Here is a 27,125-nt window from a genome sequence, read left to right as displayed (position 1 = left end):
CATTATCATCTTGCCAAGCTTGGCTCAAACTGAATGGCTATGCTAAAGACGACCCTCCTGTAGTGCTGTTGGTGAAGATGTCTAGTGAAACTGTAAAGCATGTCATGGGTGTGGTTAAGAAATTGCTATGGAGTGCAATACTGCACTGTGATTTCCCTTTATTTTGAGAACTGTGGAGTAAAAACTAACAGGCAGTTCTGTAAATGATGCAGGATCTCAGCTTGGCAAATGCATAGAAAATGAAAAAGTAATAGATGGAGTACCCCAAGAACCAAAAATTAAACTGGTATATCGTTGTTTTCCAGTATCCAATGACATACTGTAAAATGCAAATAAAGAACAAGAGAGAATTGTGCAGCAAATGATGGTACCACTCTCATACAAGAATGGTACTGGATTTAGCCCATTCTCATGTGTTGGGTGGTTTATTTAGGGGTTAAAAATCAAAAGAGTGAATTGAGCAGCAATTTCTATCAAAAAGCTATCAAGGTGTATTGTAAATCATGTTGCCACACCCTTCTTTTAAATGCAATTGGGATGTGTCTCAGCTTTCTGTAATACTACTCAGAACAGACTGAGACTGGAGGTCAGCACTAGTCGGCATTTGGGTTCTGTTGACGTGCATGCTGCTGTCAATATATATTCCCATCCATAATTCAAACCAATTGTTCAATAGTTCTATAATCATATTTATTTAATATGCAATCATATCTACCTAACATTGAACCATGTAAAGATGTTACTAGGATTTAAAAGGACCTGGGGCATGCCTGCCCATACCAAAGACTATAAAAGCTTAATGTAAAAAAACACTAGAACCAGATACTGTAATATACACCCGACAATCCTCAAAGAACTTAGCCTTGTTATAGTCAAACCATTGTTCCTAACATTTAAGGACAGCTTACTGATTGGAACAATACGAATAGATTGGCAGAAAACAAACATAGTATCAATATTCTAAAAAGGGCTGAGATATATACCAGGAAATTACAGACCAGTCAGCCTAATATCATGTGTAAAGTATATAAAGTATTGGAAGCAGTTGTAAGGGACCATATCCAAGAATTTGCCAGTGAAAATGGTAGCTTTAGTAGTAATGTACAGTGCTGAGCGAACTGTTGGCGCTATATAAATACTGTATAATAATAATAATAATAATAATAATAACCAGCATGGATTTATTAAAGGCAATTGTTGCCAGTCCAATCTTTTAACATTCTATGAGGAAATCAGTAATTTGGATAGATGGAGGCCCATAGACGTAGAGTACCTAGATTTTAGACAATTGATACAGTACCCCCAAACACTCAATTTACAAATTAAAGCAGTATTAAACTTATTTTGGAGGCTTTTTTGCTTTATTTTCACCAGATCCAGCCAGTAACATGCCTTCTGCCTTAGACTATCTCAACTCTGGATGGAGGAGCAATGGAGACACTGATGGACAGAAGCATTGTCAATCTGGAGTGAGGGTAATGTTAGAAGAACTAACAGATTTAGGTTGAAAAGACTAAAAAATGAAAGCAAAGCTCCAAATAACACTTTTTAAGCAAGTTTTTTTTCCCTTTTTGTAAGAAAGAGGAATAAAAGTTGACCATTGTAACCACCCGACAGTTAAAATAAAGGGAAAAGCCTAAAATAAAGCAAACTAATGAACATCTAAGAATTGGTAATCTGCAATATAATACATTTTTGTTTTTTGCATACTGCTTTAACTACTTCAATACAGGGCACTTTTACCCCCTTCCTGCCCAGGCCGATTTTCAGCTTTCAGCTCTCTCGCACTTTGAATGATAATTGAGCAGTCATGCAACACTGTATCCAAACAAAATTTTTATAATTTTGTTCACACAACTAGAGCTTTCCTTTGGTGGTAGTTAATCACCACTGGGTTTGTTATTTCTTGGTAAGTTAACAAAAAGAGGCTGAAAGTTTGAAAAAAAAACACGTTTTTGCAAATAAATAATTGTTCTTCATAAATTTTGGCCAAGATGAATTCTGCTACCTTTCTTTGGTTAAAATAACCAAGTCAGTATTTATTATTTAGTCAGTAGGAAAGTTATAGAGTCCACAAACTATGGTATATATCTGAAAATCAATCAGTCCTGAAGTACTGACGGCCAATCTAATTTCTTGAGGCCCAAAAATGTCAGGACTGTACAGATATCCCCCAAATGACCCGTTTTTGCAAAGTAGACAGTTTTTTGAAGTTGTAATTTTTTGTCATAATATTTTGGAAAATGCATAAATTAAAAAAAACATGTTTTCACAATTTTTTTTTACATACATTTGTAGTACAGCGTCATCATATAACTGGTTTTTTTTCATTTTTTTATTAAATTTTTTTCTTTTTTTATTGATTTTGTTTCATAACACACTGTGACCAGAGTAGCGTAATGTTACCATAGTAACATTGTACTACTCTGGGGAAGTGATCAGTATTTTTTTTTTTTTACACATTGCACATTCAGGGTTTTTTTTGTTGTGAATAGTTGTGATTGGCCCAGTCTGTACCATGTGATTACTATGACCAATCACAGCTAGTGACACATTTGTATACAATGGATGGCATGAAAGGAATCCATCCATTGTTTACAATTGTCATGTGACCTTTTGTGATTGGGCACAGAGGTTACATGGTACTGGCAACAGGCCGGTTCACAGATCTGTCATCAGTGACAGGTGACAGATCTCGCCACAGCACAGCCCCACGGGCATGCGCAAGGCGCAATTTGGAAAGACGTCATATGATGCCCACCTGGATAGACGAGCATCCTGCTCGGCCTTCATTTTGCTATTGGCCGGGCGGGAACTGGTTAAGGTCTATTGGCATTGAATAAATTGTATGTATATCAATAGAAAACTGATTAAAATAGCAGTGTGCCTCCGGGCTCTGGCCCAGGACTAATTTTGTTTAACTTATTCATAAACAACGTGAGGTTGGAATCAATAGTTCAATCTCTGTGTGTGCTGATGATACAAAGCTGAACAGGGAAATAACTTCCCAACAATATATCAATTTTACAAGAAGGCCTAGATAAAATAGAGGAGTGGGCAGCTATATGGCAGATTAGTTTTAATATAAGAAAATGTAAAGAAATGTACTTGGGAGCTAAAAATATGCACACATATTATCCACTAGAGGAAGAAGCCCTGGGAGCATCAAGGATGGAAAAGGATCTGGGGTCCCAGTAGATCACAGACTCAGCAATAACATGCAAGGTGCAGCAAACAAGGCTAGCAGACTTCTATCAGGCATTAAAAAAGATATTTATTTGAGAGATAAAACTATAATACTATGAATTAACAAAACTCTGTATTAGCCACATCTTGAGTGTTATGAGGAATGGCTACAAAAATTAAACATACTCCCTGTAGAAAAGGCACTTAAGGAATATATTACCCCAACATTTCATATTCCTGATATGTGTCTGTTGTACCATTTACTTGTGTTAAATAGTATCCTGTTCTCTTTGTATTACTTCCTTTGTGTAGTCCTGCCAGTCCCCCTGCTTTCCTATTTCAAATTGACCACGCTAGGCATGAGAGCACATCCATCCTAGCATTGCCAGTTTTCTGGCTGTGCTGGGCGAACAGCCTGCCTGTCCTCCAATGGATGAAGACTTGTGCTGATACACCTGTGTGTGTGTTGCGGGGGCTGGGGGTTCAGGGAGGTGCGGTGGCAGTTACAGTAAACTGAACTTGCAATAAAGTCAGAGTTCAAACTTTACAAACAACCACATGATGGCTTTGTTTGAAAGTCCATAACATTCCCAGCAGGGAGTGGTTGAACCCTTCACAAGATCCATTACCCTGCAGGTGATAAGGAGTAGTGTGTGATTTCCGGATACCACTGAGGCAGCCCAGCTCAGACAAAATTACTGATTCAAAGTTCGGGCCTTGGTCCAAAAGTATACATTTGGGGCATCAGTATGCTTGGAGTATATGCTCCCAGAACAATATAGCCATGGTTGGAGATGTCTGGTAGTGAATACCGCTATGAACTTGGTGAAGTGGTCAACAAAGACCAGAGCATAGTGATACCTTAGGGATGAATTGGATTTTGTCAAGAAGTACATGCTAACCAGTTCAAAGAGCTCAAAGGTGGTGATAGCCGTGGATGTTGCCTTTTCAGAGGGGGCCTTATGCAAACATGCAATATGTAGCACTTGGCAGATTTGTAGGATGTGCGACTAGGGGATCATGACCTGTAGGATGTCCCACTATTCATTAGGAATGCGTGCCTGCTGATAAAGCACTTTGTCCTGCATTTCGAGGCAATCCCACTGCCTCAGGATTGTACGAGCTGTGTTGGATAGTTTTTTACATTCACGCGAGAAAGGCTTATGCACCACGACAGGAAGCATTGTAGTAAAATGTATACCTTATGATGCCACTCCAAGCTCTGTGACCAAGCCCCGTGAGCAGGGCAAAACACGCCAAAGGGCACGGCCAGTACAGCGGCTGAGGCCATTGGACTCCTGAGGTCGGTTGAGCAGCGTCCATCCCTGCACTTGTATTGGCTGACACAGGAAGCATTGTACCTGCATGAGATCGGGATCCTGCTGTTGGATTAGTGCCCATTCTTCTTGGTTGGTTGTAAACTCCGGAAACTTTCACCTGGGGGGCTGCAATTTGCTCTTTGAGAGAGCATGAGATGATGGACATACAGTTGCAAGAAAAAGTATGTGAACCCCTTGGGATTACGTGGAGTTTTGCATGAATTGGGCATAAAATGTGCTCTGAACGTCATCTAAGTCACAACAATAGAAGAACACAGTCTGCTGAACATAATACTACACAAACATTAGATGTTGCCATGGTTTAACTGCACATAACATGTAAACATTCACAGTGCAGGGAGGAAAAAGTATGTGAACCTTTGGACTTAATAACTGGTTGACCCTCCTTTGGCAGCAATAACCTCAACCAAACATTTCCTGTAGTTGCAGATCAGACCTGCACAACGATCTGGAGTAATTTTGGACCACTCTTCTTCACAAAACTGTTTCAGTGTAGCAATATTCTTGGGATGTCTGGTGTGAATCGCTCTCTTAAGGTCATGCCACAGCATTTCAATCGGGTTGAGGTCAGGACTCTGACTGGGCCACTCCAGAAGGCGTATTCTGTGCTGTTGCAGCCATTGTTTTGTTGAATTACTTGTATGCTTTGGGTCATTGTCCTGTTGCATCACCCATCCTCTGCGGAGCTTCAGTTGGCGGACAGATGGTCGTACGTTTTCCTGCAGAATGTCTTGATAAACTCTGGAATTCATTTTCCCTCAATGACAACAATCCGTCCAGGCCCTGAGGCAGCAAAGCAGCCCCAAACCATGATGCTCCCTCCGCCATGTTTTACAGTGGGGATGAGGTTTTGATGTTGGTGTGCTGTGCCTTTTTTTCTCCACACATAGTGTTGTGTGTTCTTCCCAAACAACTCAATCTTGGTTTCATCTGTCCAAAGTATATTTTGCCAGTAGTGCTGTGGAACATCCAGGTGCTCTTTTGCAAACTTCAAACGTGCTGCAATATTCTTTTTGGACAGCAATGGCTTCCTCCGTGGTGTCCTCTCATGTACTCCATTCTTGTTTAATGTTTTCCTTATTGTAGATGTGTCAACAAAAATGTTAGCATGTGCCAGAGATTTCTGTAGGTCTTTAGCTGACACTCTGGGATTCTTCTTTACCTCATGCAGCATTCTGCGCTGTGCTCTTGCAGTCATTTGTACAGGACGACCGCGCCTAGGGAGAGTAGCAACAGTGCTAAACTTTCTCCATTTGTAGACAGTCTGTCTTACCGTGGACACATGAACATCAAGGCTTTTGGAGATACTTTTGTAACCCTTTCCAGCTTCATGCAAGTCAACTATTCTTGATCGTAGGTCTTCTGAGAGCTCTTTTCTGCGAGGCATGGTTCACATCAGACAGTGCTTCTTGAAACCAATAAACCCAAAACAGGTGTGTGTTTTTTAAGGGCAGGACAGCTGTCAGCAACACATCCAATATCATCACACTGATTGGAGTCAAGGTTGGCTCACTCCTGGCTCCAATTAGCTCTGGGAGAAGTCATTAAGCTAGGGCTTCGCATACTTTTTCCTCCCTGCACTGTGAATGTTTACATGTTATGTGCAATTAAACCATGGCAACATCTTATGTTTGTGTAGTATTATGTTCAGCAGACTGTGTTCTTCTATTGTTGTGACTTAGATGACGTTCAGAGCACATTTTATGCCCAATTCATGCACAACTCCACGTAATCCCAAGGGGTTCACATACTTTTTCTTGCAACTGTAGGTAAGACAAGGGATACCTAGATGTCTTCTTGGCTAGAGTACATATCTTCCCCAGGGTATTCCATCAGATCACCTGCATGCCCTTTAAATTTCCAGGTCTGTAGTGAAATTTGAGCTTGAATTGCGCTACTGCAAATGTCTTGGTGATGGCCCACACTCTCTGTAAAGAATAGGCTGCAACTTGCATAGGCAATCACTCGTTCACAACCATCCTGCACCTGGGTTAGGACAGCTCCTAGGCATTGTATCCTATCCGTATACACATGTAAGTGCTTTGAGTAGTCCGCATAGGCCAGCAAAGATGCCAAAGTCAACTTTTCTTTCAAGGCTTCAAAGTCCTATTGCTGAAGGTCTTGCCATTGTATGGATGGCGATGGTCCACTCTTCTTTTTTGTAGCATGCCCACTCAATAGCTGGGTAAGAGGGGCAGCTATTTTCGTGAACCTTCGGGATGAATCGAGGATAGTACCCCTCCAATCAAAGAAAAGAGCGGAGCTCAGTGGCAGTCTTTGGGAGATGCCAGTCATGCATGGTCTGAACTTTGACTAGGTCTGGGGAGGGGAGACCCCCCCCCCCTCCAGATTCAACAATGTGCTCCAGGTACTGGATCGTCTGTCTCATTAGATGGCATTTACTAGGCTTGATCCATACTGTCTTACTTGAGTGAACAGCCAGTCTAAGTACTTAACATGATCCTCAAAGGTTTTGGAGAGGATTATGATATCTTCCAAGTCCAAGACTAACACAGTCTCAAAGTTGAAATCTCACAGGCATCTCTCCCTTAGACAATGGAATGAGCTTGGGGCCTTACTTAGCCCAAAGGGCATGCAGCTAAACTTGAACAGTCCCAGGGATGTGATAAAAACAGTATTTGCACAATCTTTGTCCCTTACAGAGACTTGCCAGGAACCACTGTCCAGGTCAACGGTGGAGAAGTTTTTGGCTTGGCCCAATGCCATAAGTGAATCCTCCACCCTGGGCAATGGGTAATCATCCTTGTGTGTGCAGGCATTTAGCTTGCAGTAGTCCACACAGAATCCCAGGCTTCCATCTTTTTTTCTTACCATAAACACTAGGGCAGCCCAGGGGCTATAGCTTTCCCGAATCATCCCGCCTGTAGCATGTTGCAGAGCAAGTCTTAGACTTCTTGGAACAGGGCTGGGGGAATGTGACGGTACAGCTCCTGGATGGTAGAGCATCCCCTGTATTACTCAGGTGATCAATGGCCTAGTCTTCTTGACTGGTAGTGAAGATCAGTAGATTTTTCTACAGCAGTTGATGAAGCAGCCACTGCTGTGGTACGGGAAACTCCTGGAAGGGGATGTCCAGCTGTTCCAGCAATTTTTATTAGGGTTAAACTAATGAAGCCACAGTTACTTGCAGAGGGGCACAAACTGCTTCCACCTCTGGTTGATACAAGACAAGGCACCATATAGAGGTTTGTTATGGTGGCATGGTTGGAGAGTGATAATCGAGGTTGTCCCCAGTTTGATGAGCTGCACCAGGATTATCCCTTTAGGAATCTTGGATAAGGCACTAGCAACTAGCCACTCCCCTAGCACCACTGAGTCCTTGCAGGCTTCAACAATCACTGTGGCCCCTTGCAGCTTTCTGTGAGCCCCGCTGGGTAGTGACCAGATCACTTCTTGGAGAGATGCCAGGAGTAACTTTTGTTTGGGGGGTGTTCAAAAAAACACCACCCGCTCAGGATGTTTCTTTGCTGCCCTTTGTTGAGCCTCATAGGCTTACGTTCAGCCGTACAGCTTGAATTTGGCCAGCAAACGGGGCAGGTCCAAGTCCTTCAGCACATTGGTACTGCAGAACTTATTGGGCTTCAAGTCAATACTACCCACTAATTCTACCACCTGGTCCTCTATCTGGATCCTCATCCAGGTGATACCTTCTACCCAAGATAGGTAAGTTATTGGCCACCTTGAGGGATAGCCACGAGGGGTCCAGCTGTTCTCATATCCCAAACAGATGGGCGTAGAATCATTCTCCATGACAGTGACCTCTGAGCCTGTATTGCTCAAGCATTGGACCTCCTGGTCATTGATGAGGGCAGACACTACTGAGCTTGGCATGACCATAGACTCCAGTTTGCTGGGACCTTGTGTCAACTGTCCCAGGGATCGTCCCGCTGCCCTGGGAGAAACTAGTTAATGACAGCTTGCGTATGCTTTTGAACTCAGGCTGACCACAGTTCTCGGTCACATTACCAAAACGCCCACATCACCAGCATTTCCGGTCACTCTGCAATGGATTCTCGCCCTTAGAGGGGTAGGCTGAATCCTGTCTGAATGAGGACATTTACTTTTTCTGGGTGGCCATGTCTTTTTTGAGTCCCCTCAACACCGTCTGTATAGCTGACAGAAGTGAGAGGGCTAAGGCCTCCTCTTTCAGGTGCAACAGATCATACCTCTTTGTCACTGCCACTGATGCTTACGTATCTTCTTGCTCCTGCAGAACCGTATCTAGCACAATGTCTTGGAAAGAGATGGGTTATGCTCCAATCCTGACTGGGCCGACTTTCATGCCCACCACAAACTGATCCCTTGGTAGATAATATGAAGCATTAATATTGACATAGCCACACACATTTCTCTTCTCCAGGCATTTCCAGAGATTCTGGAGTAAGGGAAGCTCATCTTCCTGTTGCCTCCAGACAAAGAATCTCTGCCTCAAGTCATGTGTGCCACAATCTATTCCAGGGCAGCCTGTTCCTCTTCCAAGAGGGCCATACCCGCTCGTCAGGCATCATCCTCTAGGAGTTAATTGCCAGCTCCACAAGCATCTGGGCAGGAACCTGATACAGGTGCGCAGCACTTTCTAATCTTTCCTCCCACTCAGCCAGAAGCATGTTGGAGCCATTAAACTTAGGCACTAGAGCCAGGGCAAATTCTAACCTGCAGCAAGAAGGGACATATCCTGCCAAGTGCCGCCAATTGTAGGGGTGCAGTGTGGTGTAGCTGTTCAATCTAAGGTCCGTAAAGAAGACACTTAACCACACAAGGAAGTTGGATGAGAAGTGGTCCAGTCGTAAACTGTGTAAGGGGTTCTTTATTGTTAAAGCAATAAAGATGTGGAACTCCCCACCACAGTTAGTGGTGTCAGTAGATAGTGTTCATAAATTCAAAAAACTTTTAGATGTGTTTTTCACCACAAACAATAAACAGGGATGTGGAAATTGGTAGCAACATAAACACACTCACACTCTCACACACACACACACACACACACACACACACACACACACACACACACACACACACACACACACACACACGTATAGGTAGAACTGGATAGACCTGTGTTTTAATTCAACCTTACCAACTCTGTAACTATGTATGTAAATCTTTTGGCAGATAAGACATACATATTTATGTTAAGCATGCGTGTATTTAGCTAGTTGCCTGGAGTTGAGCTTTGATCACAGAATAATATATCAAGCATCATTGTTCAAGTATCCTTTAATATTAAAAATGTCTTTTACCAATATAATTAACATGACATTCATTAATCACCAACTGCATTTACATAGAAAACATGATTGATCTATGAAAAATACGAAGAATGTGTTTCTGATACCTTTTGAGGCTCTGTGACAGCATAATAGAATTTTACTAATTAGATGTATTAGAAAGTAGAAAATGTATGGAACACAATGTAATTAGATCATGAGATCATTCATTATAAATTTGCATAACATGACATACATTATGTGATAAAAGTAACTTTTAATCTGAATATAAATTTAACTTTTGCGAGCTGAGAGTTCCAAAGCCTTATAGGTAACAATATACTGTATAGTGTGTGAAAATACTATGAAGGAATATGAATGTAGGTCAACCTTGGAAAGCTTAACATCAGCAAGGGCAGCAGTGGAACCTAGCATAACAATTAATGATGGTACATAGTTCTGGGAAGGCACCCTCAATATTTTCATTTGTACATCTAATCCTAGTTTGGATGTGCATACAATTTGTTTTGACTACACATTCGATTCACTGATTTAATTTCACAAAACATCAATGTTAACTTGTACTTTGAAAATGCTACAGCACTACAGGTGTTGATTTGCTACCAGCCCTTTTTTGATGAGCCCCAGTAGGCCAAAACACTACTATCATTTCTTCCTTTGGAGAGGTTTATTTGCATGTAAATCAGTGAATTCCTAGTCAGGGCTGCTGTTAGAAATCATGTTGCCCCATCAGCTTTCCTGCCAGTGGGTGGGAGGTTTGTTGTTTGGGGGCACTATTTGCATGCACCTGTCATTCCATCTGCAAGAATCCACTGATTCTTGCCACTTGATTCTGGTGGATGAATGTGGGTATGCCAGGCACCATAGACTGGGTCGCTCACCCTGCACATGGGGTACCTTTACTTGTGTCATGCTTATCAAGGCCCAGGGACAAGGCAAAGAGCACTCTTGGGGATAACTCAACCTTAAAGCAAATCTCCAACTTAGAGATGGCTGTACACCATGAACACTTGAACAAATAAACTGGACCCCATGCGTGCACTTAGTTAACTCTTTCCCTTCCATACATAGTGGCTAGGCTGATAGCCTCTGTGGTGCTGATCTGCTTCCATTGCTATAGGAGATGGACTGCTCAGGGAGAGGGAGATAGAAGTATGTCCCTAGAGGACACCCCACCAGTCACAGGTACCACGTTTCATGACAGGCTGCTTGGACTGATCACTAGACTTAAATTCGCCATGGTAATCACCTGTTTCTACCCTGTACCATGTTGACTCTTCATACCCCAATGTGCTGCAAAGTATATACACACATTGCTGGTTAATTTCATACACCATATGCATTGCAAAGTGTCAATTCTTTACTTAAGAAACTTCCGCACAACAGGCAAACAGTCTCTACCTCTCTAAAACCCTAACCAGGGCTTTGGCTGCCCCAGTATACCAGCACAGGAAGAGTTAATACATGGCAAAGTCCATGATGGTGTCTTCAATGTGGACTGCATATCCCAGCAGAGAGAGCCCCCTGGCAGAAACAGCTCTCTGTATACAGCTGGAGATTATATCTTGGAGGTCTGTCTGTGTCCTCTTTCCATACAGCAGGCTGAGACTGGGCATAGCCCTACTCCTTTTATTTACAGCACAAGCTTAGAAGTGAGGAAACTGCATTTCCTCCCAACTAGGGCAACCAGCTGTCTAACTAACATCAGGAAACCTGCTTACATGCAGCTAAATGGCTATGTGATGGAGGCCTTGAAGCAACATTACATCCAGTTGTGAATGGGCTTGATTATCAAGTACCGCAGAAATCCTGGTGTCGAGTGCTGAAGCACTTTTAGGCCCCTTTCACACTGCCCTGCTGTGGTTTCCTCATATTGAGGGTGTAGATCAGTGTACCTGTGGTTTTTGTGTGGGTTACCTCTGCTTTCCCATAATCTTCCACTGGACCAGGAGTTTTTGGTGCATTTTCTGAAATCGTACCAGAAGTTCTGCATGCTACATCATTGGTGCGCTTTCATAAAATATACAAATTCCCTGATCTAATAGAAGACTATGAGAAAGCGCAGGTAACTCACATGAAAACCACGAGTACACTGTGCTGCACTGAGGAGAAAATGAAGTGGGGCACTTTGAAAGGGGCCTTAGTGAGACTTAAAGCCTAACTTCAACAATCTTGAAATCATCACTTGGATTTTGGTTGCACTTCATTGTGAGAGTTAATTGCTTGTTTAGCCTGGGAAAGAGTAAAAGTGATTTTACTTACCTTATCTTCTGCTACCCCACACTCGGGTGGTGGACTGTCCCTTGGTGTCATCAAGTCCAGTGCAGGGCTAGACGGTGCAGAGACTGGTCTAGCAGTGCAGAGGAATAAGGATTAGTGAGGGTATGTAAAGCTACTTTATTAAGTCCCCTAAACCTAAATGAGCAATTAACCCTTGCACTGTGGGTGCAGCATCGCTGCAAGGGAATATTTTCAGATTTTTCCAGAGTTGGGTTTTAGGAGCACTTCAAATTGCTCAGGTTATTTATGAAAGTCTTACATAGCCCAGGGGTGATTTGTAGGACTCTGATAATATAAAAAAAAGAAGAAAGCCAAATGAAAAATTATACAATTGAAGAACTGATATGTCTGCGCAAACCAGGAGAGCCCAGCAAGCACTCAGCTCACACTTAGCTCAGCTGGTGCTATCCCTCCAGCAGGGGGTGCTAAAGAGACACTCAGCCTGGATTGCAGAAGAAGGATGCAGAGGAATGGAGACATCATTATGGAGTCCACCAATTTTAAACAAGCTACATTATCCTGGTGTAGAAGAGTTCCAGGCATCTGGGCATCCAGAGCAGTGCCAGTCTGAGCCACACACAAATTTCCACTGTGAAGTGCAGACTGTGGAGAGGAAGATGCCTGCCTACCTCCAACATGAGCCCAATTATTATGCAGGTTATGAAGACGCCAATCCACTGAGCCTGACCTGCCCCTCCTCCCCAGGATAGCCCCACTTTCTCCAGGATTGCTCTGCCCAATTAACCTGCCACTGTCCACTTTCTCTGACAGCTGGACCTGCTGAGTGTGATAACACTGCTGGATCTGTCCTCACAGTCCTGTCAGTTTGGATGTCACAGGACACCCTCTCCCACCCATGAAAGCACTGAGCCCATGGATACAGCCTGCCCTCTTCTCAGCACTTACTTACTGAAGCAGGAAGGCAGTGATATGACTCCGCCAGGGACTGAGGCCAGAACTTTCATTTTGGTATTAGCAACTGGAATGCTGGCTTTTGTTATTCCACTATGCGCCAGAAAAAGGTCCTTCTGTGTTCCAGCCTTCTGGGCCCCTCTGCAAAATGGATGGGACCCAGGAAAATGTAATTAAAAAAACTAAACCACTGGGGAGCCACACAGGAAGCATACATAAACTGCCTAGTCTGCCTGCATAAGTAATGAAACCCAAAGCTGCCTGGACCCCCCTGTTAAATTGATGGCGTCTGGGCACCCTACAGGGGGACCGTTGGTACCCGATTATCAGCAGTCCTGTTCCTAGTAATATGAGGAAATATCAGCTTCTAGCTAATGAAATGTATTAGCATCTGAACTGTTTGCTGTACTGCACAAGGTTGCAGGGCAATTGCAGAGCGTCCTCATTCACTTGAATGGGTTATGCTTGGCAGGCACTACACCCACCAAACTCCTGCTGCAGCTGCGATATGTGTACACCCCTGGCCACTGCAGTTAAAGGGGTTGTGGTTGGGGCAGGAGTGGTAAAAACACATCTATGGGGTTTTTACCACGCCCTAAACTGCAAATGTAAAGAAACCCTTATTGTTCTGAGCCCCCTATAAGGCTGCTTTCATACTGACGTGCTGTAGTTTACCTGCAGGTGCAGCGCAGTGCATATGCGACTTTCCTGGGTTAGCTGTGCTTTGCCATAATATATGCTATTATATCCTGCAGGTGTGGTGCACTTTTTGAAAGTGCACCAAAACTCCTGCATTCAGAAGTTAGCTAAGTGCAGCTAACCCACAGGAAAGTTGCAGGTACACTGCATTGCACCTGCGGAGTCGGTAAACCAGTGTGACAGCATCCCTATACTATTATGCCCAGTGTATTGCTTTATACTGACCAGAAGATCTCTTTTTTCCTGCTGCTGGCACCACTCTGGAAACTGCTAGCTGGGACAAGTGGTGGACTGCACACCACATGGGACAACATGGGACAACAGCCAGCACTACAGAGGAAGCATCGGCTTATGGGACTTTTGCTCCCTACTACAGCTCCAACTTTACAAGTAGTCCACTCTGTTTGATGCTCTGGGGTGGTAGGTCAGCAAGCCCAGACCGTGATTTACCAATTGTGGCTGCGTTGTACTGGTATATCACAACCCACGGATTAGAGTTTTACATTTTAGAATAGGGTGCCTGCAGATTGTACAGAATTTTAAAGGGTGCCTTGATTGAAACAAGGTTGAGAAACACTGGTATAAAGGAACCCTGTGCTGAATAAAATTTGGAGGCTGCCATTGTGTGACTGTCTTATGAAAATAACATGTGCCTGGATATCAGTTCTCGGCCTGCTTAGAGTGGAGAGCAGTGACTGTCAGTATACGCTTTCTGATCTACTCCTTCAGTGCTCACTGGAATTCTGGGCTTGAGAGGGTGCAGGCACAGCTGGCTTCGGCTCTCAGTCACTCGTTAAGAGTCAGAGCCAGCTGTCAGTCAGGCAACTAGGTGGATCCCAACAATGTGGTCGGGATCCTTCCAGAGTCTGGACCAGCTCTGCCATGTCAGCTGACCGTGGCAATAGCCCACTACAAGCTGACTCTGGGTAACAAGAGAACAAACGTAAGTGTACTCCTGTGGCTCAAAAGCCAAAAAGCTTTATCCATACTTCTCTTTTAAAACACAACTAAAAACTGAACTTTTAAGCCAGCTAAATACATTCCAGGTGAAGCACAACTAAAAGGTGTGCAAAGCCATACAGTCTGTTTTCTTTAAATAGCTTGGAAAATGCCAGCATGCTGATGGGAATGACCCTTGTTCTTTGTGTGGAAGCAATGGGTCTCCCTGCAGAAGTCTGACATGCCCCTTTACAGTCAGAGATAGAGCTCTCCAGCATGAGCTTTGCTGATTGCAGAACTATAGGTTTGACTCAACAGGGGGTGTATCAGACTTCTTCAGAGAGACCATTTCTTCCACATAAAGGGCAAGGATCCTTCTCTACAACATGATGGGGCAGATGTTTCCACGCAGGCTGTGGCTGCTTTCAAAAGACAACACATTTTCAATTTCAGTCTGGTTTTTTAAAAAGTTTTCAAAAGTTCAATTTAATTTTAAGATATACTTGTTTTACTTGCTCCAGGTTTTCCAGGACTTCTGTTGAATAGGCTTGATGGAAAATTTTTCTAGATCTTCGGCTGCAGCAGCTGATAAGTGTATTCTGACAGCGGAGAGTCCATACTGTCAGAGTACAATGTCTCAGAGGGGAGGATTCCACTATCCACCTCAACTGTATGGATGGAGGAATTTGTACTTTTTTTGTTCAGCTCGCTGACTGAACGAAAAAAAACAATCCCTCTATGGCCAGCCTTAGTGACTTAGCAACTCTAAAGACATTAGAGCAACATAACACTCAGATTACAAGCATTTTCAAAAGGAGGTCAATAACAGAGGCTTAGAGGTATATTTTAGAGGCACTAAGTGTGATATCAGCGGTAGTGGTATATTATAAAAAACATTTTGGACTTGTTTTGTCACATAAATAAAAGATTAAAAAAAACATTTTGGATGGAAACGTTAAACCCTCCCTCTATTTAAATTCCAGCATATCTCCCATCAGATTTATAAAACCTTACATATTTCTGCTTTGTCTTCTAATATTTCAGAATCAAGAGATGTTCCTGTCATTGAAGTCTCTTCAAGTGTTGACCTTCCTAGGCGTTTTCTGCTTCAGCTATCTTCTTGCATCAGTGAACAACGAAAAGTAATGGTTTTATCCAGTTTAAAAACCTTTTTTTAAAACATTTCGAATGCAGTCAGAAGAAATGTTATAATACCAAGACTAATGTGTTGGTCGGTACTTTTGATCCTAAAGCCTACTGCCAGTCAAAACATTTTGTTTTAAACAGAGTACGGAAAGGTTAGAATCCCTGTCAGACCGATCTCCATTGGGGAGTTTTATCATCGCTTCCTGTCAAGAAGTGATGGGAAATCCCAGCACTGTGGACACAACAGCAAAACACTTTTTTCAGTAAAATGGGTTTAGGTTAGAACTTCTAATCACATTATAATTACTGTCTTAGTTGTCCTCTCTTAGTGACAATTACGTCCTTTATTTCTTGTCCTGCCATTACAAGGACAGGGAGTAAGGTGAAATTTTTCTAACAAAGTCACAGACAGCAATAAAAGATTTTAAAAAGTTATCCAGAGCAAAAAGAAAACATAAATCAAGAAAAGAAGTTTTATCTTGAGTTAAGCTTTACTTACAACATGCTGTAGATTATTGTATTATGCTGTCCAGACATGCATCAATATGATCATTTATTAATATATTATATAGTGGGGAAAATAATTATTTGATCCTCTGCAGATTTTGTACATTTGCCCACATATATATAAAATATACTAAATATATTTTTTATCATAGATGTATTTTACATGATAGACAGAATATCAAACAAAAATCCAGAAAAAAACATGATACAAATGTTATAAATTGAGTTGCAGTTCAGTGAGTAAAAAAGGTATAAGATCCTCAAGCAAAACATGACTTAGTACTTGGTGGAGAAACCCTTGTTGGCAAGCGCAGAGGTAAGATATTTCTTGTAGTTGGTTACCAGGTTTGCACACATCTCAGGAGGGATTTTGGTCCACTCTTTGGTCCAGTTCTTCTTTAAACCCTAAACGTTTCTTGGCTGTCGCTTGGCAACTTGATGTTTCAGCTCCCTCCATAAATTTTCTATAGGATTAGGGTCTGGAGACTGGTTAGGCCACTCCATGACCTTAATGTGCTTCTTCTTGAGCCACTCCTTTGTTGCCTTGGCGGTATTTTTTTTTTGTCATTGTGACACAGGAAGACCCATCCACGACCCATCTTCAGTGTTCTGGCTGAGGGAAGAAGGTTCTCATCCAAGATTTTACAATACATGGCCCCATCCATTGGCTCCTCAATGCGGCAAAGTCATCCTGTACCTTTAGCAGAGAAACAGCCCCAAAGCATCATGTTTCCACCTCCGTGCTTGGCTGTAGGGATGGTGTTCTTAGGGCATAGTCAGCTTTTTTCTTCAAGTCGTGTTAATGCCAAAGAGCTCAATTTGGGTCTCATCTGACCACAGCACTTTCTCCTAATCCTTCTCTGAATCAATTAGATGTTCATTTGCAAACTTCAGATGGGCCTGTGCATGTACCTTCTTGAGGAGTGGGGACCTTGCGGGCGCTGATGGATTTCAATCCATTGTGACGTATTGTGTTATCAATGATTTGTTTGGTGACCGTGGTCCCAACTGCCTTGAGATCATTGAAAAGCTCCACCCATGTAGTCAGAGCGGCCAATAAGGGGGTAACTCTGGGTCTCCTGTAGAGGACCCAGGCCCTTCTCTTTGACGGGGGGGCCTGGCAAGCCCGCAGCTTATAATGCATTAGTATTAGGACTTTTTTTTCAGAATCTTGTGCGCTGGTCCCTTTCATTACTACTCAATACAGTCACTTATAAACACAGAAGCACGTCTTCTGTTTTTTTAAGTGACAGCAATCCCGGCAGCACACTCAAAACCCTCTCTGCTCTCCCTGCATATACAACAGAGGAGGGGGGTGGGTTGGAACGAGGAGGGGGCAGGATGGATCTGGACTGAGTGGGGCACACAGATCTAGCTTTGCACCCGCAGCATCATCAGAAGCCCGAACCGGCAACATGACCTCCTCCTGTAAGTGACAGTACATTGTTTTCTGTGGAGTAGAGGAGCTCTGTGCACTGACAGGGAGAAGAGGGAAGGTCTGGAAGAGGAGGAGAGGGGCACTCTGTATTAGGCAGGGAGGAGAGAAGAACTCTGCACTGAGGTGGGGGGGAGAAATTAGGGGGAGAGCTCTGTGGGGGGGGGGGGGGATTGTAAACTGGCTTGTGAAATATGCACACCTGCACTCTGTACATAGTGTACTCCTCAACCCTGCACTGTGTACACAGTGCAGTCCTCAACCCTGCACTCTGAACATAACACACTCCTTAACCCTGCACACAGCACAGTCGACAACCCTGCACTCTGAATGCAATGCACACCTTAAAGTGTTACTAAACCCACAATAGTAAAATCAGCCTGTATATGCAGTAAAGCATGCTTGTTATACTCACTGTGGTACCTAAGAGGTTAATCCTCTGCATTGTGTAAAAGACCATTTGATCCTGTCTTTTCTGCCCCTCCTGTTGTTCAAATGTCCATGTCTTGTCTCCTGATAAGACAGACTAAACCCTTAGCCATTCTGCACATGCTCAGTTTAGTGTGTATTGCTAGAGAGGTTTTTTTTTTCTTGGGAGAGTGCATGTGATCAGCACAGGGCCAATCAGCACTGTCCAGACAGAGGTAAGGGGTTTTGCATTCTCCTAGAGCAGAAAATTCCTCCCACAAGCTGTAACCAGTGCTCTGCTGAACACTAATAGAAGTCACAAGACTGCTCTAACTGCTGTTGAGAAAAGTTATTTAGCAGTTTATAGTTTATAAAATAATTGCACTTCCATGTTCTGTGTACTGTGGAAGACCAGATATAGTGAATGCAGGGTCCTGGGCTTAGTAACACTTTAACCCTGCACTCTGTACCTAGTGCACTCCTGAACTCTGTACTCTGAATGTAACACACTCCTAATCCCTGCACTCTGTATGTAGCACAATCTTGAACCCTGCACTGTGTATGCAGCACTCTCCCAAACCCTGCACTGTGTACACTGTGCACTCTGTACACAGCGCTCTCCTGAACCCTGCACTCTGCACACTGCCCACTCTGTATGTAGGGCACTCCTGGACCCTATATACTGCACACTCTGTACATAGCACAATCCTGAACCCTGCACTCTGCACACTGCCCACTCTGTATGTAGGGCACTCCTGGACCCTATATACTGCACACTCTGTACATAGCACAATCCTGAACCCTGCACTGTGTATGCAGCACACTCCTGAACCCTGCACTCTTTACACAGTGCACTCCTGAACTCTTAACTTTGTACACTGCGCACTCTTCAATCCTGCAATCAGTATGTAGCACATCGCTGAATTCTGCACTTTGTACGTAGCACACTCCTCAACTCTGTTCTTAGCGCACTGCTAAAACCCTGCACTCCAAATGCAACACACTTTTCAACTCTGCACTCTGTACATAGGGCACTGCTGAATTCTGCACTTTTTTGGGAAATACATTGCTGAATCCTGCACTCCTGAAGTCTGTATTCTGTATATAGCACATTGTTGATGATATTGATGACAAGTGGTGCGATTAGGGCGTGATAGAGTTTCTGCACCTATTTTCTGAGAAAAAAGCCCTGTAGCCTCATTTACACTTGTATTTGTAACTATATGTGTAACTGCTCCCCCTTCTACTGAATGCACTTGAAAACAAAGCTGCATTTTGTTTTGAGAGAGACGAGGAGCCACGTGTGTGGTCAAGAGCAGGGTCAGGGGGTCAAAGGGGGCCCTATCAGATAGAAATCATGGGGCCCCATACAGCCTAATAGCAGCCCTGCATGTAGTTCTGGGCTGATCCCTCACCTTTCTCCTGATCATCCTTACCCCATGAGGCGAAATCTTGTATGGAGCTCCAGGGCTCCAAGGACGATTGCTGGTTATTTTGCATTTCTTCCACTTGGGAATAATCGCTCCAACAGTTGACTCCTTCTCACTAAGCTTCTTACTGATGGTCTTGTAGGTCGTTTCAGCCTTGTGCATGTCTACAGTCTTGTTCTAGACTTCCTTTGACAGCTCACCATGATGGTGAGGTTTGAATGGAAGAAAGATTCTGTGGACAAGTGTCTTTTTATACACATAACAAGTTGTTTGGAGCAACTTCATAAACTGACAGGACTATTCTATTTGCCACATGAGCCACTGTGGGAGCCAGAATTATTGCTGGTTGGTAGGGGATACATCACTTATTTTACTCACTGAACTGCAACTCCCATTTATAACATTTGTATGATGTGTTTTTTTCTGGATTTGTGGTTGATATTCCGTCTCTATCATTTACAATACACCTATGATAAAAATTATAGACCCTTCATTACAAAATCTTCAAGGGATCAAATAATTATTTTCGCCACTGTAAGTTCAATGAAAGAATCATATCTGTAAATGATTGACTGCAGTACCTGTTCCAGGCAAGTCAAGGCATTTGAATTCAACCAATATCTTTTGTGTGCAGTAAGATGGATTGTTTTGAAACCAAATGTCTTTAAAAACAATCTAATTATTACTTAATATTAATCTAATTATTTTACATTACTAAATTATACAAATTGCTATGTGTATGGCCAACATTACAGCCATCTTTGGTAGTGAAGTACATAATTCACATAAATACATAGCTATAATAACTTTAATGATGAAATTTACCTGAAAAAAGAATTTCCATGCAGCTTCATTCACATCACTTACCTGTACTGAGGTTTTGTTTTATGCTGTGATGGCAGCTGGATGCTGGAGAGATCTTCACTAAAGGGATGCCTGTCCTCTTCCTGTACTTGAACTTCTGGTGCTGCATGGGTTTTCAGGCAGAACAGCAGTACAGATGTTCTGATGGAAGCACGCCCCCTCCTCCTGCCTCCTCCACTGAAAAAAGTTATTTCATTCATTTTCTGCTCAAATTACAATCTGTGAATAGGGGGAGAACCCTATGACAGATCAGACTCCCCCTGCATTCACAGATTGTGTTACAAACAGTCTAGCCAGTAAAAGGTTTCAAATCATTTGTACTGCTATTGTGCCTGAAGACATTAAGTTGTTAACCATTGCAGCATGAAGGTGAAACAGGAAGAGGACAGGCAACCCTGCGCAGAAAATTTCTCCAGGATCTAGCTGTATGAACAATGGGGGACATACTTCATTACAGTATTTTTTTTTTAGCAAAACATAAGCTTTAATATTTTTACAGCCTGCAATTGTATGAAGGCAAAGCTCCACCCCTGGTAGAGTCACTATGTTAATGGAGGATGCCACTGGCTATACACTAGCCTTCTTTGCAAAAAATAGGAGAACCAGGTTATCTCTGTCAGGAGCATTGCTGCATCGTGTATTACTTACTGAATAGGTTCCAATAAAACTGGACAGGCTGAAAATCTACAGATTGGCAATCAGCCTACATTTCCGCATGGGACCTGAGCTAAGCTTTATATAACTCTAGGCTGTAAATATACATTTTTAGATTATTTAATTCATGCATGTTTCCCAATTTAAAGACTTTACTAGTGGTATATTTTCACAGAGATTTGCCTTCTGCTGTCTATATATGTTGAGAATATCGAACCACCTGTAGATGTCTGATTGGGAGTACTGGGCAGTGAGGTATGTGTGAACCCTCACAGTTAATTTTAGGGAATACAGGGACCCACTTATGATCTTTTCTCCAAAACTGGTGACTCTGAGCCCCAGAAAAGATGGATTTTCCAACAATAGTAGTTCGGGCCCATGGGGAAATTAATTTAATTTTCAAATTCATTCAATAATTCAGATTTGAGTAAAATCAGTCAGTAGGTTCCACAGTCTAATACAATTATTAGGTTTGAAAAATTCGAGGCTGTTGAATTTTGCATTATTTATTCCATTGTATCTGAAAATATTGAATAGTTTCAATAAATGAATAAAGAATCCACCTGAAATATCAAAACCAAAAACTAATATATCAATCATTCAAAAAAACTTCAAAATGTTTTGAATCCACCCGGACCAATGAATATACAAAACGAATGCCAAAGATATGAAATGAATTCCGAAAACAAATCAGTTCAACACAATGAATATGGCAAAACAAAATTCTTCAATGAATTAATGCATCCGAAACAAATGAAAATTTCCGCCATGTACATGTCCAATTGCTACAAAGATTGGGCCATGCATTACCACACTAATGCTAATTCAAATCTTTAATTGGTCTTAGAAGTCAAGAATAAGCTGATAAGGTGGTAGCAGAAGTAAAATTATCTCCACTCAAAACTGAAGAGAAAAATAACTGAGAAGAGAGTCAATGATGTTTTCTGAATATTTAGAGGTTGTTCATCACATGTAATTAAGTTGTACATATTTTCCAATAAGTGTAAATTTTCTGGAATTATACGACTGATCAAAGCACACTTTCTAAAATCACATAATAGACAAGTGGTCTACAAACTGTAGCCCCTGCTAGCCTTTATCCAGCCCTTGGGACATTATTCTTCCCACTGACACCAAAAGTGGGGCATAATTCCTGCCACTGGCACCAATGATGGGACACTCTTCCTCCAACAAGATATCAATGATGGGACACTATTCCTTTTACTGACCAAAGGCACTATGTAATTTATTTACTCCCACTGAATCCAGGATATTCTCTATCCCACTGTCCCCAATCCAGCCCCTCTAAAGTCTGAAGGACAGTATACTTGCCTTTCATTTAGAAAGTTAGGAGGCTTCTGTAATAGGCTATAAATGGCAAGTATTGATAATGTGATGCAGTATACAAAAGACCATCCAGAACATTTGACTTTTATTGCTTATTTGGATTCCTAAATAAACAGTGGTTTGGTAGTTTAAAAAATACCTGTATCTTTTTAGTTGCCCGCCCAGTTAGTGTGGTGAGTTCCTTTTATCATGCTAGTAGTGTGTCTAGGCAATTGCATCAGCCCTGATTGATGTGCAGGCATAATGACAGTGTGAGATATCACAAACCTTTTGTTTAACTTTTGTCTACTCTATTTTGTTTATTGTAGAGAGAGATCAGTTGCAGAGACTCAGCTAATGCATGATACAGGAAAGATGATTGAAGATATAAGTCGTCAAAGATGGTTGCAAAGTTTACTGGATACCATTCACAACCCAGGCCGAAGAACGCTTTCAGTGTTGAGACAAAATAAGTAAATAAATCAGTAATACACTTCCACAAACTATATGCAATAAAATAAAATTAAAAGTATTAGAAACTGTATGAAACGTTCAGTCAACTGGCCAACAGAGTACTATACATAGCTAAATACTATTTAATTATCAAATGCAATGTGAACATTCAACTTCCATCAATTATACACTACAATCTTATTATGACTGACAACACTATGTTGGCATATACATCTAAACATGTATCTACAATCTATGAAACTGATTTAATAATTTTCCCCAAAAAATTAGGAGACATTCATCTTCAGCTATAGTCCAGCTTCAATGCACAGTTTGAGTTTCTCATTAAAGGTTTAATTCAAGTTACATACCGTATGACTCGAATGAGTCATACTAAGAAAATTCAGGAATGTAAAATATTCCACTTTCCTGGCTGTGACATAACTTTACTAAGCCTAGTATTGCAAGAGTAACTATACAATGGCATCATTGGTTAAAAGTAACTTTATAGGGACCGACGTAAAAGGTGGAGAACACTGGTGTTCAAATCCAGTTGTCAAGGGGCACCAACAGTGCATGCTTTCCCACTACTGGATAGAAGCAGTGCTTCATAAAGTGGCAACATTTTTTGCTACTATGGAACATTGCTAATTATCTTACCTGTGAGACTGAGAAGAGGACAAAAATACAGAGATTCTTGGTGGCCCTTGAGAACTGGTGTTGACCACAAAAGCTACACTGAACACTGGCAGGTATGACTTACTAAGAGCTCCCAGTAGCCTAGAAACCTTCTCAGATAGGCTTGTATTTCTGACAGAAGTGGAAGCTACCAGATTGATAGTTCAGACCTTGACAATGAATCAAAAGACAAGACACTTCACTTGCTTTAAGAATAACTTTCACCTTTTATTTTGTAGAGAAAGGTCTGTTGCTGAAGCCCAGCTAATGCATGACAAAGGAAAGACTATTGAAGAAATCACTCGCCAGAGATGGCTACAAGGATTGCTGGCAGTTATCCACAACCCTGGCCGGAGAGAAGTTTCTTTACTGAGGAACTTACATAGGGAAGTAAATGGAGCAGGCTATGAAGAACGTCAAAAGCTTAACATCAATAAAAACAACCAGAACCTGCAATACAGAAACCTAAATACTGCACACAGTAAAAAGATGTCTGAATAAAAATGCTGGGAATTAAGAGATTAGCTTGTTCAGTGCTACATTTAGACTGAGTCTATGTTTCACCTTCATGAAAGCTGGCATCATGGTAGTGGTTGGGTTGAGGCTCAAAATATACTTAGTATAACAAAATCACAGTTACATCCACATCAGCTTTTTTTTTTGGTAACCTTAACAAAGTTGCGTTTCTTCATTTTAAGTCAGTGAATTAAAGTAATATAAAAGCACAATTCTGAAAATGGATTAAAAAGACCATATATTATAAACATGATTTACAGCTTGGGGAATATTGCTTCACATGATACATGCTTACAAACCTTTAGATGTGTTTTAGATTAAAGACTACTCCCTGGTGCATACCTTACAGGAAACCACTTTTGAGGTGTATGGTTTATTTCAGTGTTCATTTTATTTTACCCATTCCAGTAATCAAAGGAGGAATAAACTAAATTTTTGAACACCAGTCACTTTTCAGCTAGTGAAAATTCCAAGCAGGCCTTTGTGTGGTTCACAATTCAAAAAGCAAACAACAGGAATTCTTGGGGAATAATTCATAATAATTGTGGATACACAATATATACAGTACTTATGCATAAAATAAATTATTTGGCAAGAATAGTAAATGTGACCGAATATGAACACTGCAATCCAAATGCACAATGTTCAGCACAAGCTAATACCATAATACCTCAGAAAGGACAACATTTCCTATTCCCCAGAAGCTCAGGGGAGATTAAAATCCATGAACTATGTACACTAAGCTAGCAAGTCCATTTACTTTACCTTTGGCATTTATTAGACCCATCTAGCAATCAAAGGTCGAAGGTGCTACTAAATTATGCTCAACAACAGTATGCCAGCACCCCAAGCATCTAATGTTGCCATACAGCTGTTGCAATGATGGATCTGTTGCCCAAATTAGTTTTCTTTATTTTTTACTTGCTTATTTGTGTTGATAGGTGTATATAGGAATTCAAAGACCACATTTCGTCTTCCATACCTTTAATGTCTATCCCAGGTTTTCCCTGAACCACTGCAATTGTTTTTATGATGTCAGGAACATACAGTATACCCTGAGATCTGCACTTCAACATTTTTTGTTTTTTGGGATGCATTTTAAAGGGTCTTGGGTCAAAATTTTAACTGATTTAACAGGTTGGTGTAGGCAAGTGTGTAACAGGGACAACGATTGGGCAGGTGTTGGTGCCAAATTAAGCAAGTCCCCAGCACACTTCTTCTCAGATAGAACAGCTACCCACCTGTTGTTGATAGAATCCTCTGCCATATTGTGCCATATACCTGGCCATAGGCCTGCTCACAACATCCCCAAATGGCCTTAATATTTATGAATAACGGAATGACAACACATAAAATACATTTTCCACACTTTACTGTAACTTTAATGATTTCCATGACATTTGAAATCACATTTGACATACTAGCAGAATTCTTCAGTGTGGAATGCCATATACGAGCAGTCATTCTGTAGTTGCCATTTCTATGCAGCATACAAGCACATCATTGTTGTAAGCCATCTTCCCCTTTATACCTCCTCTCCTTGGGAACATCATAGGTTTGGGACCACTTCCCTATATACAGTATACTAAGACCATAGCATTTACCTTCAATCACTGAGTAGGATCAAGATGCCTTCTATAGTATACCAGCCTCTTCCCAACATCCCTCTATGGCTCTGCCAAGCCAGGCATGTTCCCAGATAGCATAGATTTCCATGTTTCCACCACTATTCACGAATGTTGTTCCACCTTGCTTGGGACTTCAGCCCTGAAAAGGGCCCTTTAGGTTAGCACCGCAGAAGATTACATCTTGACAGCTCTGGGGTGTTTGGCTCCTATGCCCCTCCCACAATGACATTTATATGGGCACCAACTCCACCAATTATATCACTAAAGGAGGGTTTTCTCTAAAAGGGGGGCTAATACCTAAATACAGCTTTACCAGTCTTTAATTGGAAAAGAGCCATCTAGTGGCAGGCAAGAAAACTGTGCATTGCATTGCATGTTTCTGAATACAGTCTTTTTTTGCATTTCACCATTTTATTTTTTGTACTGTTAGTAGTAAAAGAAATTAAGCATTGTGAAAAACCCCAGGTTAGGTATAATCACAAAGATAAAAGAAAGCCCTGCCTAGTGCTCTTTTTAATATAGTTTGGTACCCATTGGTGTATTTAGGTTTTGTGCTGCCCTAGGCAACACAAAAATCAGACGCCCCTCCCCGGCAGGGAGAGAGCCTCACACTGACCAACATCAGACCTGCCTCCCCACCCTCCCACGGAGAGAGCTTGAAAGTGACCAACAACACCCCTGCCCCTCCACCCAAGAGAGCTTTCCACTAACACCCCCCCCTCCCTAGGGCAACAGAGAGAAAGAAAGTCACCTTCACAGTTCTGGACATCCCTGGGAACAACAGTTGGGCTCTGCATACACCATCAAGCAGCCCGCAGCCTCTCTCGGATCCCACCTGGTCCCCATGTCGCATAGGCCCCTTCTTCCAGGGGGCAGTGTTGCCCCCTAAAAATGCCGCCCTAGGCAAATGCCTTGTTTGCCTTATGGTAAATATGCCCCTGATGGTACCCCTGATATTGGGGTTGTAAGAGGAATAGTTTTGTTGAGCATATAGTGACCAGTTTTACTTAGGGAGGGTTGTAGAAAAAGCTAGTGCACTAGTTTAAATGTTTTCTTCATGCCTACCAAAAGATAAAATGTTATAGTAAGGATTTTTATTGCATTAAAGTATATCTAAATCCCAAACCAAATATTTTTTATCTTGAAGCTTACCCCTCCTTAGAAGTGGTTTTCTTTTTTTCCCTGTCTTGTTTTTCCTTTCATTTCACCTGGTAATCCTGTTAATAACACAATTCCCATCCTAAGGTGGTTACAATCACTCACTCCTATAAGAAAACTAGTAAGAGGTTACCTGTGATTTGATGGGACCAGATATTTGAGCTACACACAAGAGCATACTATGATTCATTTGAAGATAAAATGTATTAGTGAACATACAAAATATGACACATACGTATACCAAAACCAATCACCAAAAACAGTGTAAAACAGTGTGAAACAAATACCTAACAACTAGTTAACTATTCACAAAGCAT

At 41.9% G+C, this 27,125-nt stretch overlaps 1 protein-coding gene across 1 annotated transcript in view; it reads left to right on the top strand.

Annotated features, from left to right (window-relative positions):
• LOC149469957 (uncharacterized) overlaps positions 1 to 24,375 on the top strand; it is a 33,281-nt gene extending 8,906 nt beyond the window's left edge. The window contains exons 2-4 of the mRNA XM_089668365.1: positions 15,650 to 15,747; positions 22,705 to 22,848; positions 23,746 to 24,375. Of these exons, the coding sequence (XP_089524491.1) occupies positions 15,659 to 15,747; positions 22,705 to 22,848; positions 23,746 to 24,007 (495 nt within the window). The 5' untranslated portion in view covers positions 15,650 to 15,658 and the 3' untranslated portion in view covers positions 24,008 to 24,375. The remainder of the gene's footprint in view (positions 1 to 15,649; positions 15,748 to 22,704; positions 22,849 to 23,745) is intronic.
• The last annotated feature ends 2,750 nt before the right edge of the window (positions 24,376 to 27,125 follow it).

This window comes from Staurois parvus, unplaced genomic scaffold (genome assembly GCF_062004578.1).
Source record: "Staurois parvus isolate SC_StPar_1 unplaced genomic scaffold, SC_StPar_1.0 ptg000056l, whole genome shotgun sequence".
Lineage (NCBI taxonomy): Eukaryota > Metazoa > Chordata > Amphibia > Anura > Ranidae > Staurois > Staurois parvus.
Note: the sequence above shows the minus strand (reverse complement) of the source record. Positions and strands in the feature narration are given on the sequence as shown.